This window comes from Chenopodium album, chromosome 10 (genome assembly GCF_948465745.1).
Source record: "Chenopodium album chromosome 10, dcCheAlbu1.1, whole genome shotgun sequence".
NCBI lineage: Eukaryota > Viridiplantae > Streptophyta > Magnoliopsida > Caryophyllales > Amaranthaceae > Chenopodium > Chenopodium album.
In genome coordinates, this window is record NC_137843.1 from 9,160,768 (window position 1) to 9,181,733 (window position 20,966).

The 20,966-nt window shown below is 32.8% G+C and overlaps 3 protein-coding genes and 1 non-coding gene across 5 annotated transcripts; 2 read left to right on the forward strand and 2 right to left on the reverse strand.

Moving 5' to 3' along the window:
* The first annotated feature begins 298 nt into the window (after positions 1-298).
* Positions 299-4,101, forward strand: LOC145564743 (uncharacterized). Its single transcript, XM_081624957.1, has 4 exons — positions 299-414; positions 1,563-1,695; positions 2,557-2,652; positions 3,733-4,101. Exons 1-4 carry the CDS (start codon positions 299-301, stop codon positions 4,099-4,101), a joined length of 714 nt encoding a protein of 237 aa, XP_081481083.1.
* A 1,460-nt stretch (positions 4,102-5,561) lies between these two features.
* LOC145563444 (serine/threonine-protein kinase SAPK2-like) lies at positions 5,562-8,514 on the forward strand. 2 transcript variants are annotated; one of them, XM_081623896.1, is made up of 10 exons: positions 5,562-5,684; positions 5,802-5,941; positions 6,133-6,207; positions 6,596-6,697; positions 6,963-7,016; positions 7,156-7,248; positions 7,330-7,422; positions 7,553-7,657; positions 7,772-7,870; positions 7,969-8,514. In XM_081623896.1, the coding sequence occupies exons 2-10, from the start codon at positions 5,822-5,824 to the stop codon at positions 8,266-8,268; spliced, it is 1,041 nt and encodes a 346-aa protein (XP_081480022.1). In that variant the 5' UTR covers positions 5,562-5,684; positions 5,802-5,821; the 3' UTR covers positions 8,269-8,514. The 2 variants fall into 2 exon arrangements, with proteins under 2 accessions (XP_081480022.1, XP_081480021.1); XM_081623895.1 differs by having other exon boundaries at positions 5,564-5,941.
* A 3,571-nt stretch (positions 8,515-12,085) lies between these two features.
* On the reverse strand, positions 12,086-12,158 carry TRNAE-CUC (transfer RNA glutamic acid (anticodon CUC)). Its single transcript has one exon. It is a non-coding gene; the product is annotated as a tRNA-Glu (tRNA).
* A 3,652-nt stretch (positions 12,159-15,810) lies between these two features.
* LOC145563445 (peroxidase 17-like) lies at positions 15,811-19,539 on the reverse strand. The gene is made up of 4 exons (XM_081623897.1): positions 19,404-19,539; positions 18,602-18,815; positions 18,208-18,399; positions 15,811-16,599 (listed from the first exon to the last, which is right to left on the reverse strand). Exons 2-4 carry the CDS (start codon positions 18,794-18,796, stop codon positions 15,988-15,990), a joined length of 999 nt encoding a protein of 332 aa, XP_081480023.1. The 5' UTR covers positions 18,797-18,815; positions 19,404-19,539; the 3' UTR covers positions 15,811-15,987.
* Between the last annotated feature and the right edge of the window lie 1,427 nt (positions 19,540-20,966).

Below are 20,966 nucleotides of genomic sequence, written 5' to 3' on the forward strand. Positions count from 1 at the left end.
TTTTTTTTTTAGGGTTTAGAGTATAGAGGCTCCGATACCATGTCAAATTAGAGTGAATAGATTTTCTGTCTATCGTATTAAGGTATTCACAAGTATATATACAACCTAACTAGATAAGGGCTCGTATCTTCGGCCCAAGTACACTAAATAGGCTTAACAGAGGGATTGCAAGGCTCTCCTTATTAAGAAATATTCGCCTCTTGATTCAGCAGCATCAACCTCATCTGATTGTTATTTCAGAGATCCGTGTGAGTACGACTGACACAGATAAAACTGTGCGAAAGCTCCCTTATGATGAATGGCTGATGGTGGAACCGTGGGTTTTCTAGAGGGATTGTTGTTCTGTGGAGGTCAAGCCATGTTTCGTTTGAACCCACCAGAACATCAAGCCAGAGGATTCATGGCATTCTTTAGGTACTTTCTCCCCCCAAAAAATTCTTCCTTTCGAGTATTTATGCCAATCCTAAATTTCGTGTGCGAAAATTGCTATGTTCTGAATTTGAAATGCTTAGTTCTTTTATGGATTTGCTGTGGGTAATTTTGGGTGATTTCAATGAAGTGTGCTTCTCTCATGAAAAATTTGGTGGTACACTGATTAAATTGTATAGAGCTAATGCCTTGTTTAATTGTATACGTTCTTGTAATTTGCTTGACTTGGGTTTCTGTGATCAGAAATTTACTTGGACTAATAAGAGGAAAATTGGGCCTATTTTTAAAAGACTTGATAGGGCGTGGTCTAATGTGGAGTGAATCTCTCTTTTTCTTTTGGCCATTTAAAAACTCTGCCTCGTCTTACCTCTGACCATTGCCCCATTCTTTTATGCTTTTCTGAAAGAATTGGTTTCCAAGCCCCAAAACCTTTTTGTTTTGAACCAATGTGGTGTTTGGAGCCCTTCTTCATCTCCCTTGTTCCCTCTGAGTGGTGTAAAAGCAATAAAAAAAAATTTGACAAATTGAATAACTTCTCCCTTGTTTGTGATATTTGGAATTAAAAATATGTTTGGTAATCTTTTTAAGAAAAAGGCTCGCCCCAGAGAGAGATTGGAGGGTATTTAAAAATCCCAACGCTCAAATGGGTTTTCAAACTATCTTTTTTACTTGGAGCAGAGTTTTCAAGAAGAACTCTTGGAGATTCTTCAACAAGAAGAGTTGTTTTGAATGATGAAGTCCAGGGATAATTGGATTTTTGAAGGGGATAGGAATACTTCTTTTTTCCATAAGTCAGTCCTGTTTAGGAGAAATAGAAATAAGATTATCTTTTTGTGTTCGGAAGTTGGTGATCAAATCTCAGAGCCTACTCTTCTCAGGAATCATATTAAGAGTTATTTCTCAAATTTGCTCTCCTCTTCTTTTGTTAATCCTCTTGATTTAAATGCTTTCTCTCTTCCTTTTTCGGAGTCTAGTCCCATGATCTCGGTTACCTATCTCCCTGACCACCATGAGATATGGGGGATTATTTCCAAGATGGGGTCCTTCAAGGCCCCGGGTCTGGATGGCTATCATCCTTTTTTCTACAAGAAGTTTTGAGATACTATTAGTCTTGAACTTACATCCTTCATTAGGAAAATTCTTGAGGATAAAACTATTCCCGAAAATATCAATATAACCTTGATAGCCATTATTCCCAAGGTCTCTGATCCTTCCTCTATTACCCAGTTTAGACCGATTAGTCTTTGCAACACGGTGTACAAGATTGTGATCAAGATCATAGCTAATCGGCTCCGTGGTTTCCTTCCTTCTAGAATTTCTCCTAAAAAAATAGCTTTCTTCCGGAGAGGGGGACTGAGACTAATGTGATTGTTGTGAATGAGATCTTGCACTCTATGAAAAAGAGGAGGGGAAGTAAGGGTTGGTTTATTCTCAAATTAGATTTGGAGAAAGCTTATGACAAGATTGAGTGGGTTTTTTTGAGAAATGCCTTAGTTTTCTTTGGTTTGGACCCTCCTCCACTGAGCTCATTATGTCTTGTGTTTCTTCAGTCACTTCTTCTGTCCTTGTGAATGGGATTCCTACTGAGGATTTTAATCCTTCCAAAGGCATTCGACAGGGTGACCTACTCTCACATTACTAGTTCATCATCTGTATGGAAATCCTTTCTTAGTTGATTCATAGGGAGGTGGATAGAAAGACTTGGTCTCCTTTTTGTATGGGCAGAAAACAGGTCCCCATCTCCAATCTCCTATTTGCAGACGATATTCTTCTTTTTGGGAAAACCTCTCTTGAAAATATTCTTTTTCTCAAAAACACCCTTGAAACTTTCTGTGCTTTCTCTGGTCAATCTATTAGTGTTCAAAAGAGTAGAGTCTTGTTTTCTAGAAACACTTCTCGGAGTGACAAAGATCTTTTTTGTGATGGAGCTTTAGAGAGACTGATGATTTAAGCCCCTACCTAGGCTTCCCTATCTCTAGCAATAGACCCTTCAAGAATAAAGTTAAGTTCATCTCTGAAGAAATCCTTAAGAAACTTGATTTCTGGAAATCTTCTATGCTTTTTAAGGCTGGTAGGTTATGCTTAGTTTCTACCACTTTGAATACTCTCCCTAACTATTATATGCAGTGTATGCTGCTTCCCATATCTGTGTTGAACCATCTTAATAGCTCCTTGGCTAAGTTCTTGTGGGGGAAAGGTGAAAATTCTAAAGGGTTACACCTGGTAGGCTGGGACAACATAGTTATCCCTAGAGAGGTTGGGGGGCTGGGTATTATATGCTTCAAAGCCTTGAATAAAGCCCATTTGCTAAAACTTTGGTGGAGGATGCTGAATCAGGAGAGGAATCTTGCTGTGCAAATCTTAAAAGACAAATACTCCAAACCAAACCACCAATTTCGTGCCTTTTCTGCTGGGTCTCATCTTTAGAGGAGTATGGGGAAAGTTTGGGAAATTTTTAAGTCCTGTATCCAATGGGGTGTGGGAAATGGGATGGAAATTTTTGCTTGGTCTGATAATTGGGTGGGGCTGGGTTCTCTTAGGAGTCTTATCCAGGCCCCCCTTCAAAGAGAGGAAGAGGATACTATGCTTGACGATTGCATTTCTAATGGCCAATGGGACTTCTCTAATATTTCCTTTGTTCTTCCGAATGATATTGTTAATAATTGTATGAGTGTTCCTATCCTTGATTCAGACAATGAATGCCAAAATTTCATCTTTTCTACTCTAACTTGAAAAGGAAAGTTTGATTTTAAAAAAACTGTGAATCTCTTTCAAAAGGAAAATAGGGAAAACAGGAAAATGGATTGGATTTAGGGCCTTAAATCAGTCCCTAAAATCAAATTTTTCATTTGGTTTTGCTTCTTAGATAGATTACCTCATAAGATAACTCTTTTTAAGAGGAATATCACCACCTCGGATACTTGTGTTCACTGTTATTATATATCTGAGAATTCACTCCATATTCTTAGGGATTGTGTTCAAGTAAAAGGAGTTTGGGAGATGCTCCATATGCCACCCTCTTTCTTTTCCCTCCACCTCCAGGAATGGCTCTTTACAAATCTGGCACATAACCCCCCTAATTCTTCTGATATCCTTCTCCCCTAGCAAACCTATTGCTCTTTCATACTCTGGAAACTTTGGCTCAACTGAAATGATTACATCTTTAACCAATCTAACCAATCCCGAGAACAGTCCCTTAGAGAAGCCCAAGCTTTAGCTTGGGAATTTCACACCTCTTTGAGGATCTCCTCGGGCATTAACACCTCCATTCCCTCTGCTCCTAGCTGTTCCCCTCCCTTTCAGCCCAACCTCAAGCTAAATTGTGATGCTTCTTTCACCTCAGATGGTGATTGGGCTGGTATAGCAAGTGTATTTCGTGACTTTTCAGGTTCATGGTTGCTGGGATTTCAGCAGAAATGTCGAGTTAAATCTGTTATCATGGGAGAGTTGCTAGCTATTTCAACAGGTTTGAAAATTGCAATTGAGAAAGGTTGGAGTAGGCTGGAAGTGTCCTCGGACTCAAAGCAGGTGGTGGATCTTATACATGGTGCAATGGTGGCGAAGGATGCTAATTTAAGTATTCTAAAATCTTGCAAGGACCGGCTTGACAGACTACAAACAGCAAAACTTTTCCATGAAGGCAGGAGCTCTAACAGGGTAGCTGACCACTAGCCAAAGTCTGTAGAAAGTCCTCGGACAGGGGCATTTTGATTGTAATCTTAGCTGAACCTCCAGACTATATTCGTGATGTATTATTGGAGGATAAACCTCCTTAACTCTTATGTTATTTTGAACTTGTTTTAATATATTTTCCTGCCCCCGACTTAGCATTAAAAAAAAAAATGGTAGTAAAACATATAAAGAATGGCAAATTGCATATGCAAAGTAAAGTGATGTACAAGTGCATACAAGTGTATCCATATTCTAGCTTAGACACTTAAAAGGTTTTTTTTTTTTTTTTTTTTTTAATGACCATCTACAAAAGATTGCTTTAGTTTCTCTTTGTTAACTACCAGTATTAATCAAAGAGGAAGGAAAATTATGGAAGTGCTTTGCATGAATTAACTCATAAATCTTCATTTTATATTTTTATCTACCTACTTGGTCTGTACACCCAATGAATGTCATTAGTGTTGTACTGAATGTACTTTAGTCTCTATACTTAGTTACACTCTCATTCTAACACCAATTAGTGGTGAAGAATTTAAATTTATATTAGGCTTAATTCCCAAAATAACTTTGAATTTTGGCACAATGTCGAATTTTTTGTAAGGTATCCTTGTGATTTGGATTAATACTTTAGCTTAAAATTGATTGTTATTAATGTGGACGGAAGTTAACAATTATGTGGTTTGATAATTTATACATCGTAATTTCTTTGCCTCATTAGTAGCAAAGATTAACGTATCTTCTCTTCTTTCCCTCTCTTTCTTTTCCAGTATTTTCTCTTGTCATTGAAGGATCTAGGTACTTTATATTGCCAAGTACCCGTATTTAGTTGCTTTTGGGATGTTTGTTCGCAATGAATTCAAGAGAGTAACGATTAACGTCTTCATTACTCATGTCCATTGTCCAACATTATATCCTTCTTTTTCATTTTTCTCACATTAGTTTCAACACTTCTAATCCAGAAAAAACTCATGTATTTTCCTTATATACACCCCTCTTTCCTATCTATCTCCTGTTTAAAAAAAGAGGTGTGACAGTTAAATTGAGACTGGAAGGAAGTATAATAATCGAGGCACGAGAATCAAGAAAAAATGTGCAATCCACAACCGGTATACAAGGACGAGAAGTCACAATCAACAAGAAACACAAAAGCGTAGCAAGATTAGCAACTTGTCACCTACTAGTCAATCAACTACACCCTTCAATCATACCAAATAACTGTTTTTAGCTTGATTTTACACAACCGCGAGTACACGCCACCTCTACACTTTGGTGCGTAAGATGGGCGGCAACACACTTTGTCACCTTCACCTCTCCTCTCTCTTTCCGCCACGTGTCATACTATTCTATAAACATTCTTTCTCCTTTCTTTCATCACCTTTTTTTTTCTCAATTTTCCAAAACTACCCCTGTTGAAAATATACTACTTGTATAATGTTATGTTAAGGAGACAGCTCAACAATATTTAGATATATCGTATAAAGACTTTACTATAAACTTCGTTTGGTGTTCATTATTTGAAGTTTGATCATTTCAAATAAATATAAAAATTTCAACGGTTCAACCATTATCATCTTCCTCTTACTGTATATCTTCTTTCTTTCCTGTATTATTATTGTTTTAGTTTTGGTCAAAACATATCGAGGCACCTTATACTTTTTAAGGTGTAATCGATAAAAACTCGTGTTTTTTTCTTTTTGTAGTGATTATTTTTGGATTAATAATGGAGAGGTACGAGAATATGAAAAATATTGGGTCTGGAAATTTTGGAGTTGCTAAGCTTGTCAAAGATAAATGGACTGGAGAGCTCTTTGCTGTCAAATATATTGAGAGAGGACAAAAGGTCCCTTATTATCTTTTGTCTTTTTTCTCCTTATTTTGTCTTTGATTTCAATCTTTACATACTATACATTTGGCGGAACTTAATTTGCATTAATAATAACCTGCTAAATTCGACTTCAAAAAGTTGAATTAACAATTATTGATAAAACAATTTTTTTATCTTTTATTTATTTTGGTTGTGTATCTTGTTAGATTGATGAGCATGTTCAAAGGGAGATCATGAACCATAGATCGGTGAAACATCCTAACATTATTAGATTCAAAGAGGTAAGAAACCTAAAACACTTTATATTTCTGTACTTTTTAATGATTTTAGCTAATAATCGCGCTATAATACTTTATGTTCTATGTTTATCCATGTTCTTCACATGCATTTTTGTAAGAAAAAACACTTTAAAAATGGAGAGTTTAATTGTTAAACAGTTTGCACACGTGAACTCAAAACGTAATTACATGTATAGAATTAGGCCAACGTTTGATCCTTAAGTATTAATTAATGTGTAATAAGCTGTTTTATTTTTTCAATTAGCCATAATGTGTAGGAAAAGCTAACATAAAGTAGAAGTTTGGTACGTGATTAGTGAATTTTTAATTATGGAATCATATCATGATCAAGGAAATTACAGAGTATTTACGCAGTACATTATTCGAGCAGGTGTTCCTTACTCCTACGCATTTGGCAATAGTAATGGAATATGCTGCTGGAGGAGAGCTGTTTGAAAGAATTTGTACTGCTGGAAGATTCAGTGAAGATGAGGTTTGTATCTTTTTTATGCTATGCTGTTCTTACAGAAAACGCAACTAATTGTTCGGGTTTTATCTATCTCCGGTTTAGATTTAGTTGTTATGTTATACGGAGTACAATAATGGTTCAAGTATATATGTAACAGTATATTTCAATGTGACAATTAATTCTAGACTGAAGGAGTAAATGAAGTCGTAAATTTTTTTTAATCAAGGTGGTTTTTGAACAGGCAAGGTCTGTTAATCTGAGCTTTGGGAGTTTTCTTTGATGTTTTCAGGCAAGGTATTATTTCCAACAACTAGTATCAGGAGTCAATTACTGCCACTCCATGGTATATATGCTAATTAATTATATATGGAGTACATTTCATTATATTTATTCTCTGATATTAAAATTTTGTCCTGTTATTAAAGCTTAATTTTATATACACATAAACAAGGATAATAATGCAGGTTTGTTTTTTAATGCAGCAAATTTGTCATAGAGATCTTAAGCTGGAAAACACTCTCTTGGATGGCAGTTCAGAATCGCGTCTCAAAATCTGTGACTTTGGCTACTCTAAGGCAGGGAAACTCCTCTGAATATATCATTTTGTGTATAATCAATCGTCATCAATGATGACTAATTTTTGTTAGTTATAACAGTCTGCAGTGCTACATTCTCAACCAAAATCGACGGTAGGAACACCGGCCTATATCGCCCCAGAAGTCCTTTCTCGAAAGGAATATGATGGAAAGGTAGTGTAACAACTAGTGAATGTAGATACATACTACATAAAAATATTATATGCTTTTAATTTTTAGCCTAAATTTTATTGGTCCATTCATATTTTAATGTGATATGTATGTAATTCATTAAGAATTACAGATTGCAGATGTTTGGTCTTGTGGAGTCACTCTATATGTCATGCTAGTTGGTGCCTATCCCTTTGAAGATGCTGATGATCCTAGAAATTTCAAAACTACTATTGCAGTATGTATTTAATTCTTAATTTAATTACTTTGGTGTTTGTAGAATATATGTGTTTGATTGATATTTCTAGTAATTAATAGTATCTGATTTCTTATGGGTGTTGTGTTGTGGCAGAGGATTCTGAGTGTACATTACTCCATCCCTGATTATGTTCGCGTCTCCAGTGATTGTAACCATCTTCTATCTCGAATATTCGTAGCCAACCCTGAAAAGGTATGGTAACATAATTTTGTACATTTTCTTGATATGATAATAGTAATGGTTTATGATTAGATTTCCTGATATTTATGGTACTGATATTATTTATGTAGAGGATAACGATGGAAGAAATAAAGAAACACCCGTGGTTTGTAAAAAATTTGCCTGCGGAGTACAAGGATGGTGGGCTAGATGACACATTCAATACGACGGAAACAGACGTAACATCCCAAGATGAAGAGGAAATATTAGCCATAATTCAGGAAGCAAGGAAGCCTGGAGCAGTACAAGGGTCCAACCTCTTTGGTGAAGGTCTGCTCTTAGGCGGCAGCTTAGATTTCGACGACAGCGAGCTTGATGCTGACCTTGATGATTTGGAAATGAGCTGTGAAGATTTTGTATGTGCTCTATGATATATACAAAGTATATATGATCATATACTAATTAATATGGTTTGTTAATCAAGTAATTCCTTTGATAAGTTTGATGGGAATTCAAACTAATGTTAGCAATAATTAGCAGTTAATTAATTAATTATGCAAGTGTGTATGCTTTGCTTTTGTAAATGCCTTGATGTTGTACCTTCATCAGTTGGTGAGGCTGTAACCACTAAAATTTGGTACAATTGATATTTTAAAAAAAAAAAAAAAAAATGTATGCTTTTGTCGGATGATAATCATATGAATTAAATTTGGTTGAAGTGGGAGAATAAATGGGTTGTGTATAAGCATGAGCATGACCAAGAAAATGTTAAAACAACAACTTGCAAAGAATTTGTATGAAGGTTCCCTTTTGATGGATTTGCTATGCAATTTGGTACTCCTTCCTCTCCCTACCGACGTCAAATTAATATTATGAGACAATCATACAAAACTCCAAAGAAATACGTCTTTGTTTATATCAATATTTCATGGTTGATTATAAGAATTATGATAAATATACACAATTTTTTATATGTGGGTTCACGATGTGATTGGGGTAATTCAATCGGTCAAGGGTTACTCGATCAGAGCCGGTTACTTAGTCGATTGGAGATTACTCGATCGATCTTAGGGATTACCTTGTCAGTATTTTGATGTGTATTAGTTTGCCGCATGGTCTGGCTAATCACACCAAAAAAAACGCTGACGCGCATGTGTGTGTGTGTATATATATATATATATATATATATATATATATATATATATATATATATATATATATATATATTGGTCAAACCAGCCAAAACTTAAAACTAGGGGTGGAAGCAATTTGATTGAAGGATTAAGGTTTCAACTAATTTCAAGTAAAAAACCATCACTAAAACTAAAACAAGTACTACTTGATGAGTTGATGTGATGTATATATCCATTAAGGGCATGTTCTCATACGATTATTTTCAGTTCAGTTCAGCTCTAATAAGTTCAGTTCAGCTCTAATAAGTGCAGTTCAGTTCAGCTCTTAATTTCCTTCTCTTATAAAATATTCATTTCATTTCAGTTCAGTTCAGCTCTAATAAATTCAGTTCAGTTCAGTTGAGTTCAGTTCTAAATAAGTTCAGTTCAGTTCAGTCAATGAGAACAGACCCTAAGTCTGTCAACGGCTACTCTTGAGTCTTAATGTTTAATAATCCTAATAATTAACATTGCATTATACTATTGAAAATTAATTTGTACGTGGTCTTTATCTTTCAACGTCGATCCGATCATCATCTTCATTTCAACAATACAATGTATATTTTTAACGTTATTGGGTCCTCTAACAATATATGCAGTGAGCCCGTGACCAATAGATAATCAATACATCTTATTAAGATAAGACTATTAATAAGTTTGGTTCAAAAATCATTATCAATCACTAAACCCAATTTAAGTTGTGTCGAGTTATGTATGGTAGATTTTTCTTATATACGTAGGTTAAATTTATGTGGATGTAAATACACATTTGTCCTAATCTCTAAATTACACTTTGTTTTTAATATTGACAAACAATATTAGTTAACGTTGACTACAAACTTTTCAAAAAAACAAAATTTGTTATAGAAGTAATTTTTAAGCTAATTGTATTTTTGTAAATCCTTTTTTTTAAAAAAATTGATCTGCAACTCATACGGAAATTTGTGGAAAGAGTGATTACCACGTAAATTAGAAAAACATCCAAAAGGTGACCAACAAGATACATGGGGTAGATAGTATTCACTTAGCTGAATTTTGCCTATTCTTATAGTATCTTATCCAAATTTATTATAACCTTACCTTATCTTATTTAAACTCGTTAGCATATATCTTATCCGAATTTATTCAATAGAAAACAAGTGAAAATAAGATGAATGTTTTTTTTTTTTTTTTTTTTTTTTGGGAAATAAAATGAGATGAATGTTACGTAACTTTAAATTGTAGTTGTAGCTCAATTTACCATTGTATAAGTGACCTTTCAAATTAGGTAGAGAACCCTAATTGTAGCCGTTTTTTCTCATGCAAACACTATTCCGTATTTTATTAAAAACGTAGTATTAAAAGATCATTATAATATAAACGAGTACCTTGATAAGTTGTGGAGCCAATTAGATAATGAGATCGAGTTGGAACTCCACTAGATTAATATAGCAACCAACTTGTATTTCATAAAATATACATTTATAAAGTTGCAACTTGACTTATTTAAAACCTTTACCTTTGTCATTAAAGTCTAAAAAGTTCTCAAATCTCAACCGTCACCTAAAAATTCTTTGAATTTGAAGGTGGATAATGTTGGAATTCCACATAAATTAATGATCAATCGTCACTCTTTCTTATTTTGTCATATATCATTGGACGTTTCTAATTTGTTGCGTCACTTTAGAATAACAATTTAATTAAGTTGTGTTAGTTAATCCTCATCTTCTTAATTAATCAAGTTAATTATGATTAGTGGTCATGTCTTAGCTTGGACTCTCATACTTGGATTTTGTATCGAATATGTTTCTCTTATTGGCTAAATACATGCCTCAATGAGGTTTTTTGTAGTGATGAAATTACTATATTAGAACTTGTCATATCGCATGACATCAAAACATTTATACTAATAGTATGGACAAATAATGAATTTGTTGATTGAAAAGATGGTACGTGATATATTATAGTCTATGCAGTTGTTAACATAATTAATACTCGTCTTTGCTAAATTATAATTAATGTGTCTTGATGTATCATTTGGGAATTGAAGGTGATAATCGGCTCTTGTTTTTGTATCTATATAGACAAAACTTGTCGAAGTAGAATAAGTTTCTAAGTAAGGTGATAATTGGGTGTTTGATCAGAAAAGACAAGGACAAGCACGAGGAAATTGATAAGGTCGCCTCTCAAAGTGAGTAACATTGTAACAATGAAAGTCGTTCGTACCAATAGATCTATTGTGTCAAAAGCATTTTTCCACGTCTAATCATATCAATTTTTTATAAGGCTTGAGACTATGAGCTTAAAATTACCATTAAACTTTTTGCCTTTGCACATAAAAGTTAGGGGTTCGTTTGACATTGTTGTGGTTTTCTGTTTATTTATTTATTTTTTTTTTATAAAATCATATGATAAATGACATATAATTAATTAAAAAATAGTCAAATTTATTAAAATCATGATAATTTTGAAATCTGACAATAGAAAAGTGAAAATACCTTTTTCTTATTTTCTGTTCTTGGTTTTCAAAAAACTGAAAACAAAAAACAATGTCAAACAAGCCTAGCTAGGTTACTTACTTTGATTTCTTGATGAGATCGAACGACACTTTCTTTAGGCAAGGATAGAGAAGATTTCACCATTTCACTCACTACGACTCTACGAGTACTTATTACTATCTATCTAATTTATCCACCCCTCTTAGTTACTCCATGAAAAATGATAATTTGTGTTTTTAAATAGTGAAATTCAAGCTAAGGAAACATCGGTCAGACAAGTTTTACATTTTTAAGAAAACAGCAACAACAGTGTATTCATAAGAAAAATCATGAATTGACAAAATTCGAGACAGAAAAAAAGTGAGTTTTGAGATTGTGGATAGATATTTTGATGTCTTAATGGGGACTTCAAGCCTTTAGCACAAATTAAAAGTTCAAAAAAACAACCTATTTAATTTACATGATAAAATTGGATTCCACAAAACCAACGATTAAGAATCAAGTTTACGTGATATTAAGATAAGTGTAAATGGGATGAAAAATAAAATTTATTACTTGGAGATTTGGTTCTTGTGCAAACAAAAATAGAAAAAATAAAATTCCGTTGCCGGGACTTGAACCTGGGTCTCTCGGGTGAGAGCCGAGTATCCTGACCAACTAGACTACAACGGATTATTGTTAAATAAATTTATTATTTTAAATTTAATATATATATATATATATATATATATATATATATATTCCAAAAATTCTCATAATTGTAAGTACAAATTTTTCTTTTTTTCTTTTTGTTATGCTTACAGATATTTTGGGTGTTTGGACGTTGACTTTGTAGGATTTATCTTCTGTATGTAAAAATTGTGATTAAAAATTTGGAATGCATTTTGTGCAACTGAGTGGTTTGTACTGTGTGAAGTGGTGATTTTGTTTCAATATTATTGGTGTTGATTTTGCAAATCTCTGTTAATGTCATCGATTGACCGTTGTCGTATGGTGTTCTTTATAGGACGTTTTTCTTTCAATATATACGGAGTAATTAGTTTTATACGAAGCAATTTGTCAAAATCTTCACTAGTTTAATGTAGCATTTCTTTTTTATTAGGCTATTGAAAATAACAAGTACGAGGATAAGTTTTGTAAAATGAGAGAATTGACTAGAATCACGTTAAAAAATTGTATTGCTTGTATATAAGGTGTGGTGGACTGATGGTTCTTGTGTAATTGACTGATTGGTTTATAGTGTTTGAATTATGCAACTTGTTCTTGTTAAGGGAAATAATGCTTTTGACCTTGTTTGTGGCATATTAATGTAATGGTTTAGCATGTTTTGATATACTATTTTAATCATGTTTTTTTTGGTAAGTCAATGTGATTTGAGTAATGGTACATAAACATAGTGGTTGATTGTGATGGTTGGATTGACCCATAACGTGAGGGTGGTGACAAGGGAGGTTTATGGATGGCCTACCTCATCTATTTTATGGTTTAAGTGATTGCCAACTATATCCAATTTGTTGTAAGTTCTGTTAAATGAATAGTTTAAGAAGGTATTATGTTGTGTTTTGTCGCGACTAAATTAAAGAAGTATTCATAGAGCATTAGTTAATCATAGAAGAGCGAGGCATAGAAATTTTGGTAACTATGGATCATTACCTATTTACTTGCATTAGTTATTGACCTTAGATTATATTATTGAAACGATTTTGAATGTTTAAGTTAAAACAAGCTTACTCAAACTAATGTAACTTAAGTTGATCTCATCCTTGTCTAATTCAAACATTTTTAAACGAATTAAAGGAAGATAAATTAATAAAAACACTTCATAGAGGAAAAAAAAAAATATAGAACAAAAATTTTGAAAGATTAAAAATTGGTATTTAAATCTATAATTCGTAAAGGCCAAATTGGAGCAATATCAGTTCCTTTCATAAAAAATCTCGAACAGTGTTCTTCCCAATTTACCTGCAAAACAGTGATTTTACCACATTGCCCTTTGCATCTTTGCCCTTACTTTAATTGTTTTGTCGTCTTTTCCAACCTTTCTCTTTCTCTCTCCTCCTCATCTCTCAATCTCACATCTCATTCTTAATTTCTCTCAAGTATAAAAGGGTTAGTTAATGATACTTTCATATGTCTTTTAATTCACATCAATTTTTTATAATAGATTTATTATTATTATTAAAAACTGGTGTGAATTAGATTTAGATCTTATAGGCTATACATATATGTAGAAGTTAAAATTAAGAAGTAATAGAATCTATAAAAGAAATTACTATTTTGAGCAAAGTTTCAACATAAACCATTAGGTAGGCTTATCATAGGCCCAACTAACATAACTAGCTAGTTAGGCAAGTCTCGGACCCAATCAAATAATGTAAGAGGTTCTTTTAAATTTTCAATTTTGTCACCCACTTTTAATATCTTGTACACATTTAAAATCACTAATTATACTTGTATTTCTTATAAAAAAAAGTTTTATATAATAAAGTATAGTTCTTATTAATTTCAGTTGTGATTTTGCATAATTTAGTTTATTATCAATATATATTACAGGAGTTAAGTTAACAATTAGGGACTAAACTTTTTTATTTTTCACCTATTGGGACTTGAACTTTTTTCTTTCACCATTTCGGACATAAGAAAGAATTTTGTTGAAAAAATTAACTATGGTTAAGTGTTGGGGCCCACTAATTATTTTAGGTTATAGTTTATTTGCAAAATAGGATTTTTGTTGATTTTTTCCAAAAAAAAAAAAATTAAAAACAAAATTATTTAGTTAGCCGTTTTTACCAAAAAAAAAAATTGTAGTGCATTTTCAACTCCTACTTTTTAGTCTTCATCTTCAATCTTCTCTATCTATTCTCCCTTAAAAAAAAATAATAAAAATTATAGATATTCATGAATTATGATCCTGAAATTGATGCTTAATGTTGTTATAGTGTTGAATTTATTTGTTTGTTCTTGTATTTAGAATTTCAAATTTCAATATGGGGTCAACTGAGAATTATTTTGTTTATACTATTGTTTCCGAGCCGGTGTAAATTGCACTCGAAAGTAAACCTTATCCACCCATTTCCACATCCTTTATCTTTCGACAATTCAGTTACTTGACGGTAACTATAGGCCAATCAATTATGCTCTGCAATTATCATTTTGCTAGATGATACAATACTAGTAGTATTACCAAGTATAAAGTTCGGCAGCGAGTTTATCACTAAGGATGAAAGGAAAGGTTCAATTCTCATAATTTAATTATATAGTTTAATGATCAAATAAACTACTTTATTGTGGAATTTTGATGATATAGTTCAAATGATCAAACGAACTACTTAATTCTAGCAAAATTAGTTGTATCGATCTAAATTGAACAGAACATATAGTTCATGTAATTGATAGTCAATGAATTTTGTAATATGTAACTCCACTGACTTGTTATGATGCAAAATTTGGTTTAATCGATATAAATGATAAATTTTTTTTTATTTTTTTATTTTTTTGCTTTGGAATTACTGATATTTTTTGTAAACTACAATTAATGCATAGGTTGGTTAGTAAGCTTTTTAGATGGGTTAAATTACTTGAGAATTTACCATAAGTCCCAAGTGGTGAAAGAAAAAAGTTCAGGTCTAAAAAGGTGAAAAGTAAAAAAGTTTAATCCCTAATTATTACCTTAACTCTATATTACAGCCTTTGAAGGCATTTGTAAAGAAACACTTTATATTTTATGCTCTTTCTCGTCTAACAATGGGAATAATAAATAAAGGCAAGGCAAATGGTAAAGAAGGACACAATATTAATAATTTAACGTAGATTTTTTTTTAATAAAGGTTAAAAAAAAAATCATACACGACGAATGCCAAATAATACTCTATGAAAATAGGATAGTATAAAGTACCTAAAATAGTACTGCAAAGGAGTAGTATAAAAAGGAATAGTGGATTTATAGAGATAAGATGGATAGAACAAAGAGGTGTAGTATGTAGAAAGGCTAGTAATAAGTGATTTATCTTATGCGTGTATTTCATGAATTAATACCCATGGCCTATATTTATAGTTAAAGAGAAATGGCCGAAAGATTTGGATTTCTTTCTATCATTCTTGTAGCCATAATATTCTAAGATGTTCACGAACCATATGGGAAGAATTCTCTAGAACGCTCAAGTAGATACTTCTAGAAAAATCATGAGCAAGTACTAATTAACCTTGTTGATTTTTCTAAAAGCTTCTAGACAGTGCACAAATACTCCACCAAAACAACGGGGCAATAAATTTGGGCCAAATTCAAAAAAAATCATAGAAATATATAGAATTGAGTCACTTCTATAACAATGTAATACTAGATCAATTGCTGCCTCACATTAACAACATGCTTAATATGTCATTTTATTATGGAACACCTAACAAGGTTACACCTATATCCATTATTTCAGAATCCATATTCTCTTAAACTATACTACTAGACTGTTTACTCTGTATATCTGGTGTCAATAGTTATACAAAATCAAAATGCCAGCCAAGGATCACTGACCAACTCCATAGGAGTCTTAGGACCATTGACCACCCTACAATTCGTCCGAACCTCACCAGGCCGGCCCGATTGTAGATCACCCATCTTTAACATACCCTTCACAAAGGCATCAAAAAATGCATCCTGATCTTCACTATACTTCACCACCCATTTCCTTGTTTCCTCGAATGTATAAAGTGTTTCATCTGAATTCAGGAATCCTTTTCCTGCAACTAAGTCCTTAAAGTACTGGTTATCAAAGAGTGTAGGAGTAGCATCCAAGTTACCAGTCACATTCTCATCTCCACCAATAGGACACAACTTATCCAACTCCATCCTGTAAAGAGGATCGATTGCAGGATCAGGCTTTCCAGTCCCTGATTGATTGTAAAGGCGGAAGGTGATTGAGAAGCATCGACCTTTGCCAATGGAGTGAGACCCTGAGAGGGCCACAAGGTCCTCGGTTGAGAGGTTGAACTTTGCAAAGAGGTCTATTAAGGCACTGGCATTGGCTCTTGGACTTGGCATAATCGCGTCTGAGTCCTCTTGGCTTGCAGTTAAACTGTCCTTTCTTCCTAATCTCACCTCCCAATCTGGCCCTCCACTCTGTGTAAATCAATGACAAAGCTCAGTTGCATGCCAATTTTCATACATACAAGTATAAAGTATTTCACACTCACAACACAAATTCTCAAATGCAAGAACAGAATGGGAGATGGTAATGTACAGCCATACTAGTCATGCCCTGTCAACGGACTCTTGAACGCGTTCAGGGACTATGTTTTTGTTATTCATTCATATGCATTACAACTAGATTGAGTCATTTTAAGAAGAAAGAGTCCATATTTGCATGACTTAGACTTCTCCAAATATGAATTAAATCGAGTATGTACTCTTTACAAGCTCTACACGATCTTACAGTATAGTAGTTAAATTAGCTTAGAAATCTAATAAAACCTTTTATTTCTTAAGCTCCTAGCTTAACATTTTTGTGGAAACAAGCTAGATGTAATGGCACATGTTTTATATATCATTATACACTAAATTAGAATAATCATACTGTTTTGTTAACATGACAATTTTGAATACATAAATGAATGGTGGATGATTAACAAAAACTTTCCAAAAGTAATCAGTGTTTTTTATTTAGTAAGATGCTTTGTGAATGAATTATAATCGCACCTTGTTTCATACGTTATATTCTCATCTACCACTTCTTTATTCGAGCATCACAACATCAATTTGTAGTAGTATGTACTTTATAAGAAAGTTCGAAAAAAAACAACAGTACAAGATAACTATTAATAATCTACTAAATGGCCATCAAAGTCACTTTTCTTTCATAGTGGTCCTTTTCATAGTAATCAATCAATAAGGTAGATGTATTAGTACAACTTTTGACTCTTTCACATGAATAACATCTAGTACTGCTCTGTTCCAACACTAGAGAGACATACAATTACGCAAGTGTGTTTTTTTTTTCTTCTGAAATCTATTGACCCCTTAAAGTACAATCCTTAGGAAGGGATCCTCGCCGTTTAGCTAGATGATTAGACATTAAAGCTAACGGCTAAGAAACAATCACACTGTAACTAACCGTCATTAGGCTTATATTGAGAATTGAACCCTGACCTCATAGTTAAAAGGTGGGACTAAAAGGGTTCTACCATTGAGCTCCCACTTAATTCTTCTTCTTACATTACCGTTTTCACTTGCCTTAGACTAAAGGGTTCTACCATTGAGCTCCCACTTGATTCTTCTTCTTACATTACCGTTTTTACTTGGCTTAGACTAAAGGGTTCTACCATTGAGCTCTCACTTGGTTCTTCTTCTTACATTAGCGTTTTTACTTGGCTTAGACGCGTTAATACGATCACACAAACGAAATAAACATATGCGGTGAATGGTCTTCTAGTTGGCTTAAACTCCGGCCTATTGCGGGTTATTAAACAAGGCTTTCAATGTGAATGTATGTAAGTCATGTAACACTTCTAATTTTTATTTTTATGTTAAATAGACTTTAGTCGTCTATATAGTACGAGTATAACATTTTCAATTGTGTAACAATTTCCTAGCAATATGCTACCTCCGTCTTATATTAGCATTATATATCAATGTTGATCAAATTAACTTACCTAGTTGTTTTTACTTAATTAGGAGTAATAAATTGAAACCAATGTAACAGTAACAAGTAAATGAGGAAAGTAATTTTACCAAAGCAACGGCATCTCTAGCAGCCATGACAACGATATCAGCACAAGAAACAACTCCGGGACAGATACTTTCCACAGCTGTTTTGATTTCATCAATTACTTCAAATGACCTCAGCGAGTTTATGTTTGAAAGGGCCAATTTCTCCCCTAGCATTGTTGGTGTGTCATCCAACAACAACGACCCATCGCATCCCTGTAATTATTTTCCAAAAATAATTTCTATTATAAGACATACCACGTACCAAAATTATTTACAATGTACAGATAGTAACATAAGACACCGAATTTTTTTAATGTGACATAGTATGATCTATTGAGATTAAAAATAATAAATCATACGACAAAACATAAGATGAGACATAAAATAAGACACGAGGTTACATGAAAGGACTTACATTAACAAAACAATCATGAAACTGCAACCTCATGACTGAAGCCGCGCTTCGGGTTTCATTGATCATGGCCTTATGTAGGATCTCTCGAACCGTGGATTCGGCTTTCGGGCAAGTGCTGGCGTAGAATCCAGGCACAAGTTGAGCCTCTCCGGTGATTAAGTAGAGAAAAAGGAGAGAGAAAATAGGGATGATCATTTTTTGGACAGTTCAAAACCTGTTGAATGAATATGAAAATAGTCAAAAAAAAAAAAAAAAAAAAAAAAAAAAAAAAAAAAAAACTCCCTTTTAGTATTGAGAAATCTGGAAATCCAGATTTAGAGAAGTTTAGAGAGAGAAAGCTATGGAAGTGTTTTTCCTTAAAATATAAGCAATCATCCTATTTTACATTAAGGAAATAGCAATGGGTTTACAAGTAAAAAGGACCACTATTATTTATAATAAAACATACTTCGTATATACATGAGCTAATAAGTTTAAATAATAGACAATAATTAAACAACCATTGTTTTTTCGTAAAAAAAAAAAAAAAAAAAAAAAAAAAGGAGGTATGTCAGCTTAATAAAATATGATCATTAAGTATATAATCTTATTTTGTTTGATATGATACCACAAAAATGAAAAATGACATAATAATTAAAATTTTTGTAAAATCCAAACCCAGTAAAGAATGTTTAGTTTACAGATTAATTCAAAATTAAGAAATTAAAAGAGTACAGCTAGATCAGTCATAAATTAAGCAAATTAAGATAAAAGCATGAAATAATAAAGTGATTAAGAGAAAGAGAAAGGGTACAGAAGATACCAGAGAAGGTAAAATAGAGATATTTGGGTAGGAGAGAAGGGTAATTTGGTAATTTGTGATTGTTGGAATTGAGGGAGCTAAAGTGGAGAGGTGGGAGACTGGGAGTAGAATGTTTGGAGGAAAGCTAAGATCTTTTTGGTGAGTTGTTGGGGTTTTAATGTTAGGAGGAAGCTAAGATCTTTTTGGTCCTAAAATTAGGAATAAAATAATATTAAGAATAAATAAATTTAAAAATAGATACAAACAAACTATGGAGTATATAGCGATTAATAATTGTATTATTGTGTGTACTGTGTAGTCACTTTAATCAAATTTATAAATTAATAGGGTACCCCGAATTGGCACTGGAATCCGGTGGTTCTTGAAAGCTTTCAGCAAACTCCAAATTCAGTTCCGATTTTGAGGAATTGGTTGCAACAACTTTCAATTTCGATTTAGAGATTTTTGAAAAGCTAACACGTGTTGCTCACTCTTGTTAAGCAGTATTCAGTTGATGAAATATCAAATATGATAGATTGTTCAAACAAATGATAATGAATTGTTCAAATTAGTCTAGAAGGATTAGAGAGAAAAGGATTTCTGGGAATAAGATTCCTTACTTGATTTTTTAGGAATTTCCTAAACATGATTAATCAGAAAAGTCAGCAATGAGAGAAAGTTTCCACAGGAAATTTTACTAAACGAAGAATTGGGTGAGAGGGAGGATATCATTTAGATTTTATGAGAAGCGGAAATTCTTAGAATGAATAAATGACAATAATGATAATTTTTGCTCATGTGAAATCTTAAATTATAAACTTAATATTTTCTTCCTAATGTTTAATGTGGGATAACATTCACTTATAAACACTTGTACCTAATAAAATACTCGTATATATTTGTAAATTGTAAATACTAGGGTTAGTATGTTACATCTACATTTGTATGTACTTGTATTTTACATGGTTTGAAACTAGAAAAAAGTGGCAATAATTGATGTCATGCTTACTACAGGGTAACATTAATGATGGGTATATAATAGAAGAAGAAAAATGATCTACTACTACTTTGTTGTTGTTGTGAAACAGGGGAGCAATTCTACTTGATTGGCAAACAATTGTGCATAGCTTAGATATATTTTGTTTTGAGATGTTCTAATTTCTTAGTACTCTTGCATGAGATGCATTTGTGGGTGACGAATGGCCCACTTGGTTTGTTGAATGGTGGGTTCTAATTTATTCATCTCTCGTCACTTTTAATTGTCAACATTCGACTGATTATCTCAACTTACTTGTTTCATTCTCATTAGCACCAAGATTTTATGTAATTGAAAAAATATAGAAAGAAAATTAAGTAGAAGAATGTGAAATCCAGCTCAAATGGAAAACTAAAAATAAGTGAGAGAGAAAAAAAATATCTACAAAAGAACAAGAGTAAGTAATTAGTATGCCCTAAAATGGTAAACAATGAAATGAGAAATAGGGAGTAATTTGAAATGCAAATTGTAAAATACTTGTATAAGATGATCTTACTATATAAGATCATTATACAAGTAGTTATTTACACTTAATGACTAAATAATAC

Bases quoted from the DNA above. Each gene is read 5' to 3' on its own strand.
- LOC145563444 (XM_081623896.1), top strand. From the start codon at position 5,822: ATGGAGAGGTACGAGAATATGAAAAATATTGGGTCTGGAAATTTTGGA. The intron at 7,249-7,329 runs GCAGGGAAACTC...TAGTTATAACAG, and splicing joins GTGACTTTGGCTACTCTAAG to TCTGCAGTGCTACATTCTCA. The intron at 7,658-7,771 runs GTATGTATTTAA...GTGTTGTGGCAG, and splicing joins ATTTCAAAACTACTATTGCA to AGGATTCTGAGTGTACATTA.
- LOC145564743 (XM_081624957.1), top strand. From the start codon at position 299: ATGGCTGATGGTGGAACCGTGGGTTTTCTAGAGGGATTGTTGTTCTGT. The intron at 415-1,562 runs GTACTTTCTCCC...ATCCTTCATTAG, and splicing joins GGATTCATGGCATTCTTTAG to GAAAATTCTTGAGGATAAAA. The intron at 2,653-3,732 runs GTAGGCTGGGAC...CCTCCCTTTCAG, and splicing joins ATTCTAAAGGGTTACACCTG to CCCAACCTCAAGCTAAATTG.
- LOC145563445 (XM_081623897.1), bottom strand. From the start codon at position 18,796: ATGATCATCCCTATTTTCTCTCTCCTTTTTCTCTACTTAATCACCGGA. The intron at 18,400-18,601 runs GTAAGTCCTTTC...AAATAATTACAG, and splicing joins TTCATGATTGTTTTGTTAAT to GGATGCGATGGGTCGTTGTT. The intron at 16,600-18,207 runs GTAAAATTACTT...TGATTTACACAG, and splicing joins CTAGAGATGCCGTTGCTTTG to AGTGGAGGGCCAGATTGGGA.